Below are 23,638 nucleotides of genomic sequence, written 5' to 3'. Positions count from 1 at the left end.
AAAGGGTGAGATTTTCTCAACTTACAGCCATGTTCTTTGGAAGTGAACACAGGCCAAAAATATGTGTATATCAGTCCCCAGACTCTGGAGAAGGCATAATCAGGCTCTGAGTTATCTGGCCCAGGTGCACCCACAGCATTTTCAAGTGCTGCAATATGAATTATTGCCCATGTCCATTCTTTTACAGCTGGAATAGACTCCATGGATTAATGTACTACAATAAAGTTTCCTGCCGCAGACAGTGCTCCTCTTGGAAGTGTGATCTATTGACTAGTTACATGCATTTTGCTTATATCACAGCAGTCTCAGCGCTTTGGTGTGCTCTGCCCTGGGAAAAGCTGCTCAACAAGCTTAGGTGAGACAGGAGATGGAGGGGTCACTTGAAAGACAGAGGGGCTCTGAGTGGTGTTGGCAGCTGCTTCTTTTCCTCCCCCAATCTCTGGCACACAGATGAAGTGATATCCTGACCTAATGTCTTTTACCAGAAAGACAGCTACCATCTTTGATTCAAGGACTTCCCTCAGTGTCATGGACTTTGCACTGAAGGCCTGACTGACCAGCATTTAGGTGCCAGTGACCATAACCACATCTTGCTGTAGGAAACTTGTCCCTCCCTGCCCACAGGTAAAGACTTCAGAAAGAAAGCAAAGGAAGACGTGCACACAACAGAGGCTTTACGAAGTGGGCAGCCATGCTAGAGAAATGATCTAGGTCTGCTACCTTAACTCTCAGTGATTTAGAGCAGTGTGATTTACTGCTGAGTTCATCACTGTACAATAAAGAACTAGCCTTGAACAAAGCTTATCCCAAAAAAGAAGCACAAGAGAATTCAGGAAATCCACGTCTCATTGTATAACACAGCACTTGTATAAAACAGCACTTGCAATGTCACAGGACGAAAGTTTCCAGTTAGTGCAGAGGCAGCTTGCAGCTGCAAATACAAAAAAAAAAAAAAATTATACTAAGCAAGGCTGAATATAGTGAACAAAAAAAAAAGTTGAAAACTAATTTAGTGGAGGTCAGTGTCTGAACTTGCAGTTTACTGCCAATTCAACTGACTCATCTGCATTGTGCTGCTTTGAAAAAGAGGATACCAGGCTTAATTTACACAATCTGACAAGAACTTGGCTTAGAAAGTCTTCCTGGTCTCCTGCTAGGTGAGTCAGCTGCGCTACGGTCCTTTCTTATGGATATAAGCATCATTAGGATTCTATATGTGGTATGGGTATCTGAACAGTGGCAAGCAGCGCAATAAGCAGAATACGGTTGTGTGTGCCAGCCTTTAGCCCAAATCGGATAGCTCTTCTACGGGATGCTTTCTCAATAACAACTCTGGTATTCAGCCCTAAAGGGAATAGGATGAAGTTCATTAGTCCAGACTTTCTCCATTGTTTAAATACCTTTTCTATTTTTCTTTTTTCATATCGTAGCCAACTAGTAAACCTATACGGAACAAGAGACCGGTGCATTTGGTATCTGATAGTGAGATCTTAAATGTTTCCAATTACTACTTGGCAAAAAGCCCAGAAACAGTCATGAATGCCAAATACATTTGTAAAAACAACAGCAACTTATAAATACTGGCATAATGTGGGCTTTTCTGCAATGGCAAATGTAAAATAATTTTTAAAAGTACCACATTCATTTAGTTTTAAGTCGTTCATTTTTAGTTTATTCTAAGAAAGTGTTTAACTTGTAAACAAGAAGACCATGAGTAGTAAAAACATGTAATTTAAGCACTCAAAATGTATTTAAGCTCTTCGTCTCTAATGATACCTACTTGGAGGAGTAGCCTTCTATGAGCAAGTAACTAGGTGGCTGGATGATGGTAGAGCGGTAGATGTGGTTTTTCTTGATTTCAGTAAGGCATTTGATACTGTCTCCCACAGCATCCTCATAGATAAGCTAAGGAAGTGTGGGCTTGAGGATCAGGTGGTGAGGTGGATCAAGAACTGGTTGGAAGGAAGAAGGCAGAGAGTTGTGGTTAATGGGGCAGAATCTAGCTGGAGGTCTGTGATTAGTGGAGTCCCTCAGGGGTCGGTGCTGGGACCAGTGCTGTTTAATATTTTCATCAACGACCTGGATGAGGGAACTGAGTGTACCCTCAGCAAGTTTGCTGATGACACTAAACTGGGAGGAGTGTCTGACACACCAGAGGGCTGTGTTGCCATTCAGTGAGACCTGGACAGGCTGGAGAGCTGGGTGGGCAGAAACTCAATGAAATTCAACAAGGGGAGGTGTAGAGTCTTGCATCTGGGGAAGAACAACCCCATGTACCAGTACAGGCTGGGGGCTGACCTGCTGGACAGTAGTGAAGGGGAAAGGGACCTGGGGGTCCTGGGGGATAGGAGGATGACCATGAGCCAGCAATGTGCCCTTGGGGCCAAGAAGGCCAATGGCATCCTAGGGTGCATTAGAAAGGTGTGGTTAGTAGGTCAAGAGAGGTTCTCCTCCCCCTCTACTCAGCCTTGGTGAGGCCACATCTGGAATACTGTGTCCAGTTCTGGGCCCCTCAGTTCAAGAAGGACAGGGAATTGCTTGAAAGAGTCCAGCACAGAGCTACAAAGATGATTAAGGGAGTGGAACATCTCCCTTATGAGGAGAGGCTGAGGGAGCTGGGACTCTTTAGCTTGGAGAAGAGGAGACTGAGGGGTGACCTCATCAATGTTTACAAATACGTAAAGGGTGAGTGTCAGGATGATGGAGCTAGGTTTTTTCAGTGATGTCCAGTGATAGGACAAGGGGCAATGGGTGTAAACTGGAGCACAGGGGGTTCCATGTGAACATCAGGAAAAATTTCTTTACTGTGAGAGTGACAGAGCACTGGAACATGTTGCCCAGGGGGGTTGTGGAGTCTCCTACATTGGAGATATTCAAGGCCTGCCTGGACAAGTTCCTGTGATGTACTCTAGGCTACCCTGCTCTTGCAGGAGGGTTGGACTAGATGATGTTTTGAGGTCTCTTCCAACCCTTAGGATTCTGTGATTCTGTGAGGAGAAAAAAAGGGTAAAGATTCTATTTGTAACATTATGATAACTATTTTGCCATAAAGGTAAATATTTTCTCTCTGTCCACTTCAAAAAAAAATATTGAAAATTACACATATATCTCTATTCTTATTACTATTTATTAACTATTTAAATAATGATTTCAGATTCACTACTGCAAGAGACACAAAGAGCACAGCTTATCCATTCAGTGTCATATTTTCCAGAACCTTCCTGTGACGTTGACTGTACCCAATTTCACAAGCCCCTTGCCTCACATACTAACATCCTAAATTCTCACGTACAGCGCACAGCAAAGCCTATAAATCTACTTCTCCACCTTGAACTCCCCACCTTCACTCTTCAAGTGTAAAAGGCAAACACTAATGAAAGAAGCACTGTATGCCTCCCTCACTGGCATGCCCAGATTCTATACTGCACCATACGTTTCACTCCAGTCATTTTAAAAATCACTTCAATTTTTATGTAACCAGAACAACATTTTAGTTCTCCAGATGAGCATGCAAAGTCACTTTCTCAATGGCAACATTGCCAGGGTCCCTTTGTTAAAAATCTCAAGAAAATGAAAACCCAAAACCCAACCTTAAGCTTGCTTTTCTTTTTCAATGTTTCTCTATGTTTTGTCTTCCTTTTTTTTTGTCCTTTGTTTTGCTAGAGATGAATTCAGCAGTATCCTGTATTCTGTGTATATTGTTTTAAAAATTAATAAACTTGCAATTTGTAAACAAATATTCTGTAGTTGAAAAAGGCAGGCAGAAAGCTGCTGAGCTCCCAGGCCTTCAACCGCAGGCAATCACATGCCAACACTGGACCACACCGCTGAAACAGCATCTTTGCTATAATGCCTTGAGGCTGGCTGTTACTGTTAGGTCTCTGCAACAGATAATGATTTTGAACAAATTAATATTATTGTTATTAACAATAATAACAATAATAATAACAGTAATCTTAAAACCAATAAATATTGTTCTGTTCTCAGCTTTGGTAAAGCTATAAATCTTCCCCTCCTCCTTACTCATTATCAAAACCAAATAATACAGGCAGAAGTTTCCTAAAATCAAGTCATTTTGAATAAAATTAAAACTACATAGGACTCTTTCTTCAACTGCTCCATAATTCTCCAGGTTTTACTGAAGAAAAAAAAAAAAAAAAAAAATCACACCCTTGCACTCAACTTCTGTAAAGCAGGAGCAAGTAATTCCACTGTGTACATATATTAAGCTCTGGACAGGCTGAACTATTGACCTCCTTTGGCACTAAAATATCAGTTAATCATAAAACTGAGCTGTAAGCTGTTACTCAGAAGCAGAAGCCAATATAAGAAAATAACTTCTAACTTACAGTTGATAAAGCAGGCTAAGTGGACAATTTTATATTACCACATATTTTCTATACTCCCCACACAATCTTCAGTCTCAGAAGATATGCTCAGAAGAACAACACACTCCAAAGCTACAGAAGCAGCCATAAGGAGTACTTCTGATTAAACTCCTACCTTCTGCCTTTCATTTTGGTTTTAAAGTCCTTGAGAAGTCAATAATTTTGAGCAATGACACCAGGCAAGAGTGTAGTCATACTGAAATAAAGCCCAGGTGTCCCATGAGGACTGATGGGGAGGAAGGAGCTTTCAGCATCAGCAGCTTGAAATTATTTATATTTAACCACACACAGGCAGACAGACCATGCCACACTCAGCACCAACTGCAGTTGTGCTTAGGAATGGAAATACAAAGCATACATCTGGCTATTAAGGAGAATTATATCAGGATATAATGTTTTGCTTCACATGCATTAGTCTTTTAGTCTTAAAATTACTTAAAAGCTGCTTAAAAACACTCAGTGGTTTCATATAGTTGACTGCTGAGCACTACCTTTAATTGCAGACTGGTAAAACAACACACAAGTTTTCTAGCAAATGCTGTAACTCAGCTTCAGCGCAGGACACCTTACCTGGGAAATGCCAGGTACACAATTAGACTGCCAGAGGACTTTTGACTAGTGAAAGAATTATCTCTTCATTAGAAAGCAACTTCGTTTTGTGTTAGTGGAAACATTTACTAAAGGAGTCACCAGACACTGGTTTTGCTATGAGGAAGACAGAAAATGATCTAAACACTTAATAATAAAAGCGCATGTCTGATACCAAGATAAGAACAATCATTGCTCAAATCATTCAGAAGTAGGATATATCTCCAGCAAAGCACAGGCCAACTGATCAATAATATGTTATTAAGAAATGTCATGAAATTATAAATACTGAATGAGTTATGGAAAAAAATAATTTTGAATCTTCATTTGAAAACAATGCTAATATTTGTTTAGATATTAAACAAAGAGCAGAATGCCAAGCTATTCTTATTGATGTATCAGTGAGTTTGCTATTGCTGCTACTTGGAATGTAAACATTAAAAAACTCATCAGATCAATGTTCATTAATGTGTGGGTTTTAATCTGTTTGAAGTGCAGTCAAACTTCAAGCTGAAAATTCATTTATTTCCCACCATTCCTTTTGACACTGAGCAGATAATCAATTATAACTTGTTTCAGAATTTGAACTAATACGCACAAAACTCATGGAAAGACAAAATTGACGAAGAGCATTGACACAAAAGAGTGTCTGTCTGAAAAATAAGTGATCTTGTCAGAAACAAGAATTAGGAATAATTGAAGAATCTCCAGGAAGAAGATATTGCTGCAGAGATGTCATCTAATATAGCACAGTAAATCACCTGCCAGTCACTCGTACAATACCAGCCACAGCAGAGACTGCAGGGTGAGCTATTCTATTATTATCTTCATCTTTTCTTAAAAATCTTCTCTTCAGAAGAAACTAACTTTTATGTACATAGTTTGCCTTTTATGAGCAAAATATAAATAAAAAAATATATAAAAAAATATATACATTCATACTGACTTCGGCTTGCAGTTACCTTACAGAAACCCTGGGATAACACTGTGGAAAAGAATCTGCCTTCATTTTCCAGACAGGTGAGGAGGCAGCAGGACAACTTGGTGCTCAACCTAGTGCCTTCCCTGACTCATCACTGGTGCTGAGCACAATCCTTTGGTCTCCACAAAGTCTTGCTGACTCACCTTTTTCTAATTGAAATTGGTTAATAGTAACATTTATTTGCCTTCGCTTTCATGGAATAAGAAGAACCAGTCTTGCTGCAAGATAAGCATCTCAAGATTTCATTATTGTTAAAATAATGCTGCTCTGGAAGTTCAGATTTGTCAAATGTTTTTTTGATCTGGTTCACTTCATAGTGGATTAAATTAAGTTGAAAATTTGTCTCAAGCCAGACTAGATTTTGGCACCTTATATGTGAGGATCAGGTTAAAAACAAACATAAAATCATACCCACCATAACTTTGTTTCCCCTAAGTGGCTTCTAAAACTACATCACATAAATCACAACTTCCTTTCTTTTCTTTTCCCAGTCAAAAAGCTTTCGTTTGTAACAGCCTGGGTAAATTAAATTATATTTTTCCAAGGACTGGGAAAAAGAACCTGAACATTTGGGTTTTGTTAGTCTTAGCTCAGCCTTTTTAAAACAGAAGCTGTTTTCAAGTTTCTGCTTTCTCAGTACAATGCCTAAACCAATTCAGTAGAATAAAGCAATATTTTAACTTTGATCAGAACAACTGCCATCTTAACTGAGATGGACACATGGACTTTTTTACTTCACAGGAAGGACAGACTAAATTATAAATAAGATCAAAAATTCCAAAAATCACCTTCAGTTTAGTCTTGATCCAGCTGTGTCTCAGCTTCTGACAGTATTACACCTGATTTCAAAAAAGACTGCCTAGTACTGAGATTCACACCTACTGACCCAGTTCGCATGAAGTCCTGGCTTCTGACGCAAACCCTGACCCTATTCCTTGAGTAAACAAAATGAGTGGTCATCCATGCTTAGATGAGAACTTGAACAGTCGTCCTACTGAGGTCCGTCACGAAGTTGGGAGAAAATATTTGATTTATATTTGTTTTATATATGCGCACATACACGTGATACATGGAAATCTGCAACTGCAGCTCTTCTTATTACTTTAATGCAGCTTTGACTAGATTGTTATTAGCACTCTTTCCTAAATCCAGTTACAGTGCAAATTTTAAGATACTGTCAGGCCCTGAAAATTGTGAGATTAGGAGGGGGAAAAAAAAAAAAAAAAAAAAATCAAAAAAAACCCAACACCCACAATTTAATTTCTGCTTATTTGCCTCCCAGTCTGATGTTCAAATCTATATTTATTTTTCCCCCTGCAAATAGAAGATGTAGGTATTACCTTTCTTCTTATGAAAGCTGATATTAAAATAACTTCCTATAGTTTTAGAAGGAACAGCATACAACACAAATTGGAAGAGCTTAACCTTCTATAGGCCACGCAGGGGCACTCCAAAAAACGTAGGAGGCAGCAGGATTTAGCAGGACATGATTGCAATGATGATAGTCAAAATGGAGAAAAACGTCTACTCACATTTACAATTGTATTTTAGGAGTTAGAGCATTTTTTAGTTGTATTTTAGTTCTTTGAGATTCTGTCAGGCCATGCATATCCTCTTGGAAAATGAAAAATTACTCAGAAGTACACTACATTTATTTTTTTTGTTAATAAAATTCTATTTCTTAAACAGATGTCTTTTCTCCCATGCAAGTTCCTTTATGTGCAAGTTTACTTAAAATATAAGTGGAAATATCCATACATATTCATATTTTCACTGAAAAAAAACCTATATTTTCATTGGGTGAAAAAAAACAGATTCATTGTGAAAAAAAAACAGATTGTTTGTCCATTCCTAGCAGGATGAGGTCTCCTTCCTTGCATGAGAAGAATAAAAATATTTTCTTAGCTTTCTAACATCCCACTTCTTAACCTATCCTCCCAGGCTTAGCTAGCAGCAACCTAGACAGTGACCAGGCAAAGAAGGGGACAGAGCAAATCCTTACTGATGCAGAAACTTGTGGATCCCGGGGGTGCCAAAAGAACCCATCTGCTACAGATTGATTAAGTTCTGCTACAGGTTGATTAAAGCCAACAAACCTGTCAACTAGTTAAATCATCAGAGTTTTGTTTGTTTGTTTTTCCAAAGCAGCACTCACCAGCACATTTGGTCCTGGTGATGAGTGGTGGTCCCGGCTGCCCAGTCCCACCTTCTCCTGGTCTGGTGAGCAGGACCCGAATCTCATACTCGGTGTCGGGGTCCAGGTGCCACAGCTTGTAAGTTGGTGCATTGACAGCATGGGTTTCAGTCCAGGTCCCAGATGTCATTCGGTACTCCACTTCTTTCAGGATAATGGGTCCATCCCCAATGATTGAATTGGCATTCAGCTGAATGAGCAAGTATGTGGGCCCAACGCCCAGCAGCTGTGGGGGTGCAATCGGACGAGGCGGCTCTGTAGGGAGATAAAAAAGCCAGTGATAAAACAAAAGCCGTAAAACCCATTAAGAAAAGGGCTCTTTCCACAGAAAGTTGTCATGTTTTGGTCAGCATCAATTTCAAAACTCAAAATCAAAATCAAACTGACATCAGTGAAGAACAGCTGAGGAGAATTTCCACAGCTGGAAGTGAATGGTGCACCACTGGCATCTGCCCAATGCTATTTTTTCCATTTAAAAATCTCAGCTAGGGACCACAAAATCCTATCTGACGGATATATTGCTAGTTCTTAACATTTTTTCTGAAAAACAAAATAGAAAAATCTGGGTTCACGCTCATTTATCTAATTTACTATGGCAATAACTTGAGATTTTCAGATATATAACTGATTTTCTTTTATTCACAGAAGCAACATATGTATTTTCCTTAAAGAAACAGTTGCAATAGTGGATACACTAGCCCCGCACAGGATAGTCTTAAAAATGAGTATCACTGCAGTTCATTTGAAACCCACCAGATGCAGGTAGGGTAAAAGATACTGATGTCTATTACAGGCACTCGGAATAATAAGAACTGAGCAAAACCGGCAGGAGAATGACAAAATACAGACATGTAGTAATGACATATAATATTTTGTTCTTTGGTAATTTACTACTGATTTAGAAACTTAAATAATAGAATGTACTGTGGCTTTTGTCTTCCTCTGTTCTTATCATCTGACTGCCTAAATATTTCAACACAGCTGCAAATTAAAAAGGTAACAGCAGACCAAACAGGAAGGTGAGGTCTCCCTTACCCTGAAAAACGTTTGCGCGGAGAATCAGCACATTGCCTTAGTGTGATTTATTTTAAGAAACAAATCACAGGCAACATCTACTTTTCTAATAAAATGAATCCACTGATAAACACGGAAGGTTCATTTTCATTCCAGATGGCTCATATTTCAACTAATTTGTTTCAGTTAATTAGGCAACAATGCTAAATTCAATGCACACAGGGGTTTCACGCAGCAGCGATGCAGAACTAACAACACAGCAACTCTAAGCAGGTAGAAGGGATCTGATGGCCAGTACACTAAAAATACTTTAAGCCCAGACCACAAGATTTCCCTAGAGCAGAGTCCTTTCTGATCACCACTTCCACCACCTCTCTATGAAAAAGAAATTAAGATGCTGAGGCATTGAACATATTCTGCCTCTTGGGAATGACCTCTCCAGTGCCACGGACAGAGCCCATGGGGGGTGGGAGAAGTGATGATGGAGGGGCTTGCAGCAGGCCTCCACACCTCCTGTGACATCACACCCTCTCTGCATAGTGAAGTCTGGCTAACAACTCCCTGGTTCCACATGTCCAACAGTAAAGTTTCCCCTCCAGATGCCAGAGCTGGCCCCCAACAATGTATTTACCAGCTCTGTAAGCACTGAGTTTTCACATATTTTGGTAAAAAAAGTTTCTTGCAGATCTTTTCCTAGATTACCTATCTCTCATGCAATTGAGTTTGGAGACCAGGGAAGCCATAAATGCAAAAAGTGGCTGCAAGCAGAGCTGATTTTCTCCTCCCAGAGTGAAAAGGTAAACACTCTCAGGTGTATGTACCCCAAAGCAGAAATAGGAGCAAAATTCTACAAAGTATCTCAATTAATTATTAACATGTTTTACCCATTTTTGCCAAGAAATATGCATATGAACTAATTTAGATCCCTACCTGCATCAAAGCTCAGAAATGCATCCAGCCTTAATAAGGGCCATTTATTTGCTGTGGAACTAACACATTAAATGTCAAACTAATGAATTTTAAGGTCAGTGTATATTACGGCAGAAAACATAAATGTTGATGAGCATGATGCACTACTAAGTCTGAGTTATAAACCTCTAAAACATAAGGCTATGTTTAGAAGTATTCACTTTGATTAAAAGCACGATTATCTCAAATAAAACCTCACATTAACGAGACTAATATACCATTGCATATTCAATTTTTATATTAAGAAGTAAAGCACATTCTTATATTAGCATATGCATTCTGGTTTTAAGCTCTTGAGGACAAGGAGACTTATTTATAAAGTCTCTCCCAGTTCCAATAAATTATGCATGAATTTTAATCAGTTAGCAAATGAACAAGTAATTGTTCTGCAGCATTATTAATATTCTTCATAATACAATACACTATCAGAACCAGAGGTGAGGTGCAACCAGAAATCCCAAAAGTACACTAAGTATCAACTGAAGCATGTAATCCCAATATACCAGGATAAACTTTTCTGATGTTACCCAATTAACTTACTATTATTCTCATTTGTTATTTTATAACCACATCCATCAAATATTCCCCATTATAATTTGAAATCATATGACTTGTTTTTATATATACAGCAACCTGAATCTTTTAAGAGTTTAAAAATCACCATTGAGATCTAAAAGACAACACAAAGACTTTATTGATGTGTTGGTTGCCATTCTCATATCAAATATCACACATATGAACAATACTTCTTTTCCAGGGTGTTTTTAAACACAATTTATATCCCTCAAAGAAGTAATGTTGCTGGCTTTCCACTCTAGGAATCTGGATCCAACTAGTAGTATATAATAGTATCAGTGTTCTGAGAAGACAGTCTGCCAAAAATGAAAAACCTCTTACATGTGGTCTGAGGGGAAAAAAAAAAAAAAAAGATGTGTGAAAGGGAGCCCCAAACAAAATCACCCCTATCAGAAGTTTGGTCTGGTTTATAAACAATATAAACACTTAATTTCAGCCAAGTAAAGCGACAGCTTTGGAGTTCAGAGCCTAGATCAGAGGTTGCATTGCAGGTAGCTGAGGCTCACCAGCAACCCATCTCAGCAGCTTCCCTCCTGCCTGGCCCTATTGATATGGAGAAAACTCCAGGAACAAACTTGCCAACAAAGTTTTCAAATCTAAAGATTTCTATATTCCATTTTGTGATTTTGTGTCCCCCCCTTTGTCTCACTACCAAGGCAATCTGTCTGCTGATGACCACTTACTCAAACATGTTTTGTGGCTTTTTGTCACTCAACCCTGCATGGTGAGTTTCGTTTCTTCCTTTGCTAAGCACAAATCTTACAATTCTTTTTCCAGTGTAACTGATTTAATTATCGACTCATTTTTCTCTACGTTTTTTCGCCACTGCTTAAAGGCGTTAAATCTGATGAAATTTCTTCCAGTATGCATAACCACTAACATCTCTGAAAGACTATATAAAAGGACCACTTATACATCTGCAAGACATTACATTAAAGAAATTGAAGTATTTTCATGCACAGCGCTTCGCAGTATTTGGCCAGTTCTGGTTTTGACATAAAATGCCCACAGCTAAGTTAATCAAAAAATTAAGACTGACATTTCATCAGCACAAAGTTCCCATTCTGCTGAGCTACTAGCAGTACATTGCACTCACATCAGTATGTATATGACACTATATATTAAATGTACTGTGATATTTAGGCACCAATGACTAGAATAAGCATGCAGCATCAACCCCAGCTATAAGTCTATCTACGGTTAAGCAGTTGTGTCATATTCTTAATATTAAATATTGGATGCAAATAATTATGTGTTCATAGACAGAAAAACCAACCAGGAAAGGTCACTACTGTTACTAGTACAGTAACTCGCATGCGTAAAATTTCCTATATTCCCGAGAAACATGCACTATGTTTTTTAGCACTATTTACCCAGCCTGGATGACAATAGTCATAGGACAATTAGTCTTCAAAGCTAAATACTTCCTGAATTTAAAATGAAGGAAGGGTGTTTGTTAGTATCTTAGTGGTAATCGTACACAGTTAATGATCAGCTCAAAGCAAATTAAAAAAGACCTAAATACAAACACAAACCAAACCACAATCCTATAAGTTGTTCCACTTGAGAGGAAAACCTGATACTAGATACATGAAATCATGTTTTGCTGAGCATAAAATGTACCAGTCACAGCAGACTGTTGCCTTACTTACAGCAGAAGGATTTGGGAATGTGGGAGGAGAGGGCTTGGTCACCACAAAGCCTGAACATGGGAGAGAGGTGCATACCTTCATTCTCGTCAATCTCCATCCCACCTCATTTCCTCTTCTAGGGAAATTTATTGCAAAGCTGTTTAAGTATGCCTGCACATCACTTGCAAGCACTCTGGGTTCCTAGTTGAGGTTCAGTGCCTGACCTATGCTGGCTGTGCATGGTTACAGTACAACTTTTCTCATATGAAGCCCCCTGGGACCAGGGGCCCTACGGAGTGCAGTCTGAGGCACACAGGCCAAGAGGAAAACTCTTATTTGCCAGGAACTAGACTTGTGCAGAAACATACTGGTACTTCTGTGTTGGGCACTGGATTGCATTGCTGTGGCAAAGGTGCATCAGAAAACCTACGACATGGAGCCAGAAGAGTGTGGGGAAGCCATGCAACAGGTCCTAGCTATACTGCTTTGGTACTCTTCCTATACTGGAAGATTACATATGGCTCTAGGGACTCACGTGTTTTAAGAAAAACATTGAAAAACTGAAGAAGCAGGAACATTTGTTTAAAAGTTGGAGGAAATGTATGAGATTTAGCAGAAAGAACAAATACTAGCAGGGAAACAAAATTCTCAGTCTTAAAAAAGCTTAAATTCAAATATGGTATTAAGCCACAAATTTAACAGTGAGAATAGTAACTGAAGAACAATAACTGGTATTACAGTAAAAAATTCTGCATTCTCTATCTGAGCTTTGCCACTCAAGGCTGAATGCCTTCCTACAAATCTTAAGAGGAAAAAAATTGAAGATGGCAACAATATATATGGCTCCAAAGAAGTACAACTGAAACAAATTACGCAGCTCTGAAGGTGGTCACAAAATGAGCTATGAAAAGTTTGAGGATAAAAACACCATAGAGACTTTCAGCACAAGCACTGGGTTCCTTTATTTTTAGAAAAAAGTCATTCCACATGTGGCATATCTTAATATAAACCAGAAACATTTTCATCAGTTCTCCAAAGTGGTTAGGAAGTACTGCTCTGGTAGGAAAAAAAAAAAAACAAACAAAAAAACCCATCAGAATTTAAGACAAAAAGGTTTATTTTGGACTTGTGCCTGCCTGAAAGGACACCTGGCTGTCTTCTATGCTGACAGAAGCCTGACAAGACCTGTCACCCTCAGTGCCAGCAAAAGCTGTATTAACACAGACAGGGGGCTTTGCCAAGGAAGGGAGCAGCATTGCAGAAAGCAGTACTAGACTGATGAGAAATTCCTCTATTCTGTTAAAGAAGCAGGTTAATGCAGAGGATTAAGAGATCCCAAGCTGAAAGCACAGATCTGAGGTATCACAAACTTTAAGAGACACAGAAAGATTCTGCAGTTTATTTTTAAACTTCCAACAAGAACTCAAGTTTTCACTTTCCCCTGCTTAACAGACTACACTCACAGCTCAGTCTGTCACCCTATACATGCCATCTCTAGTGAGTAGTTTGGTCCTTAATGGTTTTGTTGTATAACACGCAGAAGACAAATAAAAACCCAACAGCCTATGTATCAAAGAGATTGCCCAAAACACTGAGGATAGTTTATTAGTATAATTTGAGTACTCTGCAAGGCTTCTGAAAGAAAAAAACCCCAACAACAAAACAACGCACTTCTTACATTTTACTTTTCTGCATTCTTAAAAGCATACCTATAGATGTACGTTGCTCTGAGACCTAACCATTAGCTAAGACTTCACATGAGAAGTCTAATAAGAGTTACACTGGGACAATTTTAACTAACCAATTCAAAGATGCAAACACACACACATCCTTAAGTTGAACAATGCTGTTGTTATGGGTTCAGCTCATGGGATTCTTGCTTGCACACCATATACTGGTATTTCATTTTCTCACCTGGGCAGCCTGCATTATTCTTGTGGCAAAGGAGGAGAGTAAGAGTAATCTTATCCTCATCCAGACGTACTATGCATCAGCTATAGAGATTATTCCTGCCCAAGACGCGATGCATCTGAAAAATGACAGAATAAAGGAGCAGGTGCACAAGCAAGTCTTCAATTGTTGTAGGGTTGCTTGTGGAAAAAGAAGGGGTTGGAGCGAGAGGCAGCTGTCACAACAGCCTCTTTTGCTCCCAAAGGTTACGCTTTTTAATACCACCTTCCTGCTCCCTCAGTTGGGTAGAGTGCACTGGCTCGGCATGTACCAGCTAGGCACGAGCCACCACCACCCAACCCATGCTTGCTCCTGTATCTCAGCTCCAGGTGAAAGATACCCAGGCATGGTGGCAGTCAAAACCAGTATTGCACAGTAGGAGCAAAACTGCAGGCAGTGCATGTTGCACAGGCTGCAGGAGGGCACAATTGCTTAAACCAGCTGTAACACACAAAATAACACACAAAGACTTCAGAGGAGCTTGAGAGTCACCTCTTCTACTCCAAAACCAAATATTGGTTGCAGAGTCATACAATAAAACCCCCACCAGCTGCAAGACCTTTGGAGTTCTCAAGGCTTGGCCATTCTTCAAGTTTATTTCCCTAAGCCATTGCTTGGCCTCTCTCTTTGTTCATAAACCTATTTACCATTTTTTCAATAAATTTTGTTTGTTTGTTTGTTTTCCCCAATGGTCGAACACTTGTCTCTGCTCATCAAGTTTAACCCTTTTCAAAGGCTGCTTTATTTGTCTACATTGTTATCTTCTTCCTGATAGAAAAGTTTCTATTGCTCCCAACTTTGCCTTCTTCAGGTAACTTGGAGAAACATTTGTGGGTTACTGCCAACCATGCAAGTTAACATCTGGCCCTGAAAGTATACTGAAGATAGACAGCAAAATCCTTGTCAGCAAATAACTGACTTTAACATATTACGCCATGTAATGATTTCACACATAGAAAATCGTGTAGGAAATTGGTAGGTTTTAGTTAAGGGTTCCAAATAGCCACGAGCCTCCCTTTACAGTTTTTTTCAAAAACAATGAAAAGCTAGTTCAGATTTATCTCAGCCACCATCCTGTGATCGTAAGTGATAGTGGTTGCTTGGAGAAACTCGTAAAGCTTGTGATCTAGTATTCTGCCACAAAACTTTTTCTCCAGCTTTTTTATTTTCTTTTTCTTTTTAATGATACTTGTGCAGACTTAATTCCTGTGACTGCGGAAACATTCTCCCTGTGACTTCAAAAAACTGCTCAGTATCTGGCACTAGTTGCTAGTCCCAAATTTGAGACACAATACCTAGAAAAATGCTACATTTTAATTAAGAGAGTTAGTTGTCTGGAACAAAAGAGCTCATTCTAAGCAATAGCTTAGTGACCAGGTCATATCAAGTGAATTATTCAATTCACTTCAGAGAGACTGCAAGACCATTTTCATTGCCTTTTGTTACTTGCAATAAAAAACCTGAAAGAATGTATTTTAAACAAACATTCAAAAAATATCTGTAACATAGGGAGATTCGGGTTATTGCCTAAAGAATCAGTTACTGGAGAAAACCCAGCAACAAACAGAAATGCCAATTTGAACAGTGAGCTCACAATGTTGGCTTAGGTAGCATACTGACATATTTCACCATAATATCACCTCTAATTCTGAGTCTGCAAACAGAGATACTATGGCACAAGCTCACCTCAAACTACAGATTTGTCTTTGAGCACCTGCCTAATATATTAAGTTTGTGTGGTAAGTACAAAGTCTGCAAGCTCATGCAGCTAAAACATACTTAAATTAAGTGACATTGCAGTCACTGACCACTTGAAGTGCTGAAATAAGAATTATTTCAACAGTGAAAACTGCTAACTTCTGCACAGTGATTTTATATCCTATGCATCACTGTGGCATTTTATTCACCTTGAATTGAAACTCCACTGAATTCATTTTATTATGTTCCTTTAAATAAAAGGAACAGTGTGCCGCTTCAGCATTGTCAGAGGAAACTGTAAACAAGGTTAAGCTCATACCCAAATTACATGTAAAAAAAGTATTTCTAAAAACTGGAGCATGTCATCCCTCTACACAATTTATGAGCAGAACACATGTCTATTTATTGAATGATGGTAGGGCATGCTACTCTGGGAATCAATTAGAAGAGTATGACATATTTTGTCAAAAAGATTGCATTGTGTTAAAGACATGTATGCAGCACACTCCTACAGGAAAAATGAATAAACGTAAGAAAAAGAGGTGCCTGCAATGAGAAGACATTCAAATACTAAAAAAAAAAAAAAAAAAAAAAAAAAGCAAAGCCAGTATAAATGACTCAGCTATAGAAACATCTCAGGCAAAGACTTGATCACAATGACTTCATTATTCAAAGTATCAGTAATTCCCTTGAGATCTCAACATTAAGATTATTGTTGGAAAGAAATATTTCCCCTGCTTCATTGTCAGGAACCAGGAGGTTAAGAACAAAATTGGGTGCTTTCTTCAAAAACTGGTATTTCCTATGAAAGACTTACTCTTAAGTCTAAAGGCTTTGCAATGGGATATTTGACAATAATGCATTCTGCATGTACATCCACATGCTGTAAATGGTGAAAAGGAATAAAACTAGAGATTAGGGAAAAAGTGTCCAAAGGACAAAATATTATTTTAAGGACTCCAGGATTTTCTTTACATAGTTATGTAATGGGAATTTAATTTTCTTTTCCTTCCTGCTTCAAGTATATGGATTTATTTATTTTCCCTTTCAAGTTTGAACTGGCCCAATAAACTAAAATTGCAAAGAGTTTTGCATTGATGTTATAGCTGTTGATGCCGTAGTCACAATCACACTCAGTTTACTGCCTAAACAAACTAAGCACAAAAGCTTTCTCTTGGACAAATGGTACAGTGGCAAGTTTCTAATCAAACTCAAGTATTTCAAATATCCTACAACAAAACTAGAACATTTCTGTAGAAGCCAGGGATTAAAACTAAAAGAAAAAGGAAAACAATCACAGATTTATGCATTACTACCTGTACATTTCTATAAAACTTGAAAGGTAAAACAACGCATACCCACCCAGCACTCCTGAAGTTTGGTGAAAACCATCCATCTTTCCTGCATGAGGCTGTCCATAACAACTAGGAATGACCTGCATGCAGCCCAGCTGTGTTTCTTCAGTAATGTGGAGCTCTCTTCAACTGACAACATGACTGTGACGCCTGGGAGATACACACTTTCCTGCGCACAAACTGACTCTCCTGCTGGGGTGTCTTCTTGTTCTGGAAAACTCCTGTGTGTCTTACTTTGGAAGTCATGCTATACCTGGCCAGGACTAACCCAAATTTTTATCATCAGCTTTCCTGCATGCCTTTTAAATTACACAGAAAAATGTTTCACAGGCTGTTGGGACAGTATCATGGCTAGGCTGAATTCAAAACTCTATCATGCTCTTTAAGTCCAATGGTACACATTGCAGCATCAGAAGGGTACTGAAACACCTGTAGCTGAGAGAAATGGTTGGCATGGCTTCAGCTTCCAAGCATTTACAGTTTTATTTAATAATAGTTACAGAAACTTGAAACATTTAACTAGTGAGTCATGCACATCTCACCTTCCCAGCGCTCCCCATCCTCTGTAATGTACCAGCTCACCTGGCACCTGAGACACTATTAATATTCCAGAACTGCTCACTGTCATGCAGCACCTGTGCAGGTTTTTAAATATAACAGCCAAGCACCTGCAAGCTGCTTGCACACCTACAGGGCAACATGCCCAGTCACTTGCTGCTCCTATCCCGCCACCTTGCACAGCTCTCCCTCAGCTTTACCTGCCCAGCAGCACCCTGGAATTTACCTAGGCAGCCCCAATTCCTCCTCCTGTGTCTATTTCCTTCACTTATTATTGAGGCAAGGCCCTTTCAAATGCACAGGAGACAGAGAAGAACTTGAAACCTTCCCCTTAAGACTGGCAGGACATCCAGGAATGCCTGTAGAACAGGATAAATGTCTCCTTCTCCAAAGTTCTTCCCCAGGTATCCCACTTCATTGAAGCTAAAAGCTTTCTGACAGTATTTCTATACTACCATCTGTCCTGGGTTCAGCAGTAGCAGTCATTTTTCTCCTTCTTAGTAGCTGGTGCAGTTCTGTGGTTTTGACTTTCAGCCTGAGAACAGCACTGATAACACCGATGTTTTTAGTTGTTGCTCAGTAATGTTTACTTTGACCAAGGACTTTCTGGGTCTCATGCTCTGCCAGGAGGAAGCAGAGACAGGACACCTGACTCAAACTAGCCACAGAAGTATTCCATACCACAGCACATCATGCCCAGGATGTAAACTGGGGGCAGTTACCCGGAAGGGTTATATCACTGCTCAGGTCAGGCTGGGTATTGGTCAGTAGGTGGTGAGCGGTTGTATTCTTTTCCCTTGTTATTTTCCTTATTGTTATTATTATTGGTGATAGCAGCAGTGGTTTTGTGTTATACCTTAGTTACTGGACTGTTCTTATCTCAACCCATGGGAGTCACAATCTTTAGATTCTCATCCCCAGCCTCCGGAAGCGCGGTGAGGAAGAAAGCAGGGGAGTGAGTGAGTGGCTGCGTGGTTCTGGGTTGCCGGCTGGGCTTAAACCATGACACCATCAAAGGGAAAATGGATACAATTTAGTATATGGGTTACACATTCACGATTATCTAGAGATTTGGTGTGTGCTCAGACTATTTAAGTCTATGGGGAAAATGACAGAATCCAGCACTTCTGAGCAAACTTCTTTTTTGAGGGACTGTCTCCTTCCTCAAATCCCTCTATTTCTATTCATAACCTTTTCCAAGACACATTTAATGTTCCCACCAGCAATACCTTCACATTTTTATTTCAGCATGCCCAAATATTTCTTGCCAAAAGTGCCAGAAGGCAGCCCATTGGAATGACAGATAAGAGGCTAATTTTGGGAGGCACGGAGACACTTCTCTCAATCTATGCAATGAACCAACAGAAACCAAAATGGAAACCCACTTAGTTATTTTTTACACCACAGTCTTACATGACAGATGTGAATTACGCATCACCTAACGCCTACCGGAAAGGAGAACCCTGCTCCTCCACTTCCCACCACCAGTGTCGCTTGCAGTGGCATATGTCTACTCTACATCCAAGGCAGTGTTCATTTAGAACTGATCTTGGTGGGGGTGTACATGGAGGTTTCCTACCTTCATGGGTTCCTGAAGTGGCTCTCAGTGGCTTCATACAGGAGCCACTGTCTGCACAGAAGCAGAAGCATAAGTCCAGGTTCTTGACAGAGAGGAAAAGGGAGGGCAAGGATTGAGACTGCCTTTCAGCAGGCACTGGGCACTGCATCTGTTTTGCTTTACCATGAAACCACCTTCAGAAAAGGGCAGGGGTGATAGGGGTAGCCAAAAGGAACCAACATTTTTGCCACAGCATCTTGACTGATGGCAAGAAATACCTATGAAATTAAGGGAATAGGTAACAAAGCAGCTGCCTACTTTCTTGTTGCTGAACGGATTTTAACTGTGATGAATAACCTGGAAGAACTTTAAGAAAACAAACAACAAAACCATGAACAAAAATCCTCACACTTCTTCTCTATGCTAATAAGAATCATGATATTGTTATTATGTTTTATTATGTTATACATTTTTTCAAAGAAATGAACAGAACATAATGATTTCTTAAGAGTTTTGACAATGCAGTGTTGTGAAGTGGAAATGGAAGAGTGAATGGGGATGAAATTCTTATGTAGTCAGTGGAGAGGGGTGACCGTTTCATTTATATTAAAATATCATATTCATATCACCAATTCTGAGAGTTCACATTGATTTAAGGGCCTTTTTTTTAGCTGGTGCAACAAAATGGGAAATGAGAATATTTGCCTTTGTGAGAAAGCAGCACACTAGACAAATGGAAAATACGGTAACTTTTGGCCCTGAAAAGCATTTAGACTAGTTTTATGAGGGTATTTTCATAATCTGCTTTTCAGGTAGGGCTGTTCTGCTGAAGAGTTTGAAAATGTGTATTTTCTCAAGTATGGCAGTGTTGCTATGAAGAGGGTGTTCTTGTAATTAAATTGATGCTCAGTGCATTGAATTCTAAATTCAGTACAGGGCATAAAAGCATAGACAGCTTAAAAAAAAAGGAAAGGAAAGAGTATGTGCATTAGATGATTTGGATTATAAAATATGTTCTGAGGAATAGTTTGTAAAAGCTTTTTTGGAGTTGATAATACCCTACTATCTTCATTGTGTTGCAACAAAGATTTAAAATATCAATATGACAAAAACCTACCAAACATTTACTCTGGAATTGCAACTCCCTAAGTACAGTGACAGAGTCTAAATTTTGCATCTTATTTCTACTGGCAAATGTTTGCTTTTCTGTAGCAATATTTATGTGATTAGTGTGACTGCTTACACTGAGAAAAATCTGACTAGGAAGCCTTTCTTGTCTCAAGAGAAACAGACCCATTCAAGTGCAACCTAACTGGACAATCAATAAAAGCCAGCTCAATTGTCTGTAGATCTACAGCACAACTAATCCACAGTGCTTGATGTTCAGTCATTAAAAATTAAGATCGAACCATACCGTAAGATACAGTTGCATACCATATCTATACCACTCATCTGAGAGTCAGAAGCTCTTCCACTCAAGTTCGTAGAAATGCTCCCTCACAACAGACGGACAACAGCATGGCAGACCACTGAGGAAGCTTGCCTTTGAAATCCAGTCAGCACTGGGTGGGAGGATAGGGCAACACTGTTGTTAAATACTGCGCTTGTCACCTAAAGAGTACCACCCCTAACAACTCTCCAGATCTGCCTGTTTATGTCAAGACATCTGCCTATTTACAACTAGGTTTCAGCAAAGGGCAACACTGGTGACCGAAATCAGGGAATATCCTGATATGAGAAACAGCCTGAGTAGGGAAGGGATCTTCATGTTGGAAAAGAGATGATCTACGGGTAATATTGTGACAGAGCTGTTTAAAAATCACACACCAGAAAGATGTTAGGATTCATTAATCTTCGCCTTTTCCAAAATAGCAACTATAGGTCATCAAGTGAAGCTAGCAGAAGGCAGGGTAAGACAGACAGACTGACAGAAAGAAAGGGGTCTTCATGACAAAAAAAGGTAGAAGTGTCATTGCCAAATGATGTGGGCAAATGAAGGTTACCCTGCATTAATCAGACAACCACCAGGATCAGCACCACTGTTGAAAGGAATCAGATGCTGAGAGGGTATGAGGGGAAATGTCACATATGCTTGTTAAGCAATTTCCCCTCCCAAAAAGTCCTCCACTGGCCGCTGCTTAAGAATCCTGCTTTAGCTGGTTCCTTTGTTGGAACACGTGTGACTGTCCCTTGTTGCGCTCTTGTATTTTGTTAATTTCTCTCTACCTAAATTCAGGAACTTTGACATTGAATGGCTAAACTGAAGACAGGGCTATCAATTATGGGGTAAGATAAATGATAATTTTTATAGGTTGCCCTAACTCAGGCAACTGAGCTGATTCCCACCTTATCACAGCTTTATACCTAAAATGAAATTTGTTTCTACAATAGTCAAATTAAAAGGCAAAAAATAAATTTTTCTTTCTCCTACCTTATTTTAATCACTGTAAGTTATCTTACTAATTTTTTGATGAACAAACCTGAAAATGTTCAGCTTCTTATTCCACTACTGTATGTTTTAATTCTTGAAAATGATGCTAATCAACATCTTTCAGGCTGAACTAGCACACTGAAAGTTTAGTAACTAGTGTTGTGTATTTCTGTAAGAAAGGCAAACAAAATCAACAATGCTACAGAAATAATGAGGTCAGAAGAAATTACTAAGGCAGAAATTGGATGGTACAGCTTTCCTTTCCAAATAAAAGATTCACTGCTAATAATATAGTTTATAATATAGTTTATAGTAATATACACCATTATGGAGATTACTACCTTCAAAGATTACACAAATAAACCATGTTATTTATTAAATTCAGATTGGCTGTACACATGGCCATTTTCTCAAAGGCTGTGTTTGCTCGTTCTGCATGTTGAAGCAAGCTGTTAAGAGCACATTACAATAGTACTGGTTGACAAAAATAAATCAAATAGCCACCATATTACCAGTTAAACAAATAGGAATAGTGCCTTAAGAAACCCTTAGATTTTACATAAGCATTGGTAACAAAAGCATGTAGCCATGGGGAGACAACGTTGCGCAATTTTATCAGCAAGCTCTGTTGGCATCATTACATAAAGCTAGTAGCACTTTTTCAGGAGTTTTAAATACCACTTTTCATAAAGAGAAGTGAAATCATGACGCTTCCTGACAGATCCCAAAGTTCTGCCTCAAACTTCTGATGAGTGAGCATTCTTTGAAGGACTTGTTTGTTTGTTTGCTTTTAAATTATTGCAAGCACCAGGAAACCACTCTTGTGGGACTTGCTACTCTTTTGATAAATGTGATCTCACAAAAAAAACACGAACAGTTCTGTCAGCTCAATCAGAGGACTGGTAAATCTGCCCCACTGAACTCTTTAGGCTTCTACCTCTGAATCCAGATAATTATCTTGCCTGCTTTCAAGAAAGCCATTGCCTATTATTCACCTTCCTTACCCACCCTATAATGGGAAAGACAAATTGCGCTTACAGAAACATTCAAAATAGGTACACATACCTTCTTCCCTAGCATAACAAGACACAACACAGCATTTTTACATTTAAAAAAATTCACTAAACCTTTCCCATTTTATTTAAAATAGTTTTTCTTTCCAAAATTCACTGGAGTTTTACTTCAAGAAGTTAAATGGTTTGGCCACTGAACTGAGAAGTCAGAGATCATCTAGATGAGCATCTCTAAGCTGTCCCCACTGACAGGCTGGCACAGCCTCTTTTCCTAGCTTCTGAGCACATTCCTGGATGCAAATCCTTCTGCTTAGTGCCTACATCCAGCAGGTGAAAATTCAGGGGCTTGGCGACCCCCAAGCACAAAGCTAATTCTGGCTTTTTCTCCAGTCCTCAAACGATCCTTCTCTCAGGGCCACACGAGTGCAGGAAACCCATTTTATTGTTAACTTTGGTTAAAGCCAAGAATAAAGAGGTACCACAAACCAATCTCTCACACAGATGTTTTATACCTTCCTCAGTGAAGAGGCTCAGAAATTGAAAACAGAGCAACTCCACATAAAGGAAAGTCTTCATTCTTCTAGAGAGTGAAATGGGCTAGATAGGCTTAGGTTGGGATTGGGGTTTTTGTGGAGGAGGAGAAGGCGGGGGCGTGCATGGAGCAAAATACTCAATATAAGTTAAAGGGGTTAAGATAAAAAATTTGAACAATTAATCCAAATTCAGTGAATAG

The 23,638-nt window shown here is 39.2% G+C and overlaps 1 protein-coding gene across 10 annotated transcripts in view; it reads right to left on the bottom strand.

Annotated features, from left to right (window-relative positions):
* The window catches only part of PTPRK (protein tyrosine phosphatase receptor type K), a 400,993-nt gene that overhangs the window by 160,540 nt on the left and 216,815 nt on the right, over window positions 1-23,638 (bottom strand). For all 10 annotated transcript variants that reach the window (XM_057408964.1, XM_057408983.1, XM_057408974.1 and 7 more), the window contains exon 7: window positions 8,114-8,407. In XM_057408964.1, coding sequence (XP_057264947.1) covers window positions 8,114-8,407 — 294 coding nt within the window. The remainder of the gene's footprint in view (window positions 1-8,113; window positions 8,408-23,638) is intronic.

The sequence above is a fragment of the Pezoporus wallicus genome, unplaced genomic scaffold (genome assembly GCF_028554395.1).
Source record: "Pezoporus wallicus isolate ANWC-B61680 ecotype Strahan unplaced genomic scaffold, APGP_CSIRO_Pwel_v1 contig_3817, whole genome shotgun sequence".
NCBI lineage: Eukaryota > Metazoa > Chordata > Aves > Psittaciformes > Psittacidae > Pezoporus > Pezoporus wallicus.
The sequence above is the reverse complement of the archived record's forward strand: the minus strand, read 5'-3'. Positions and strand labels throughout refer to the sequence as shown.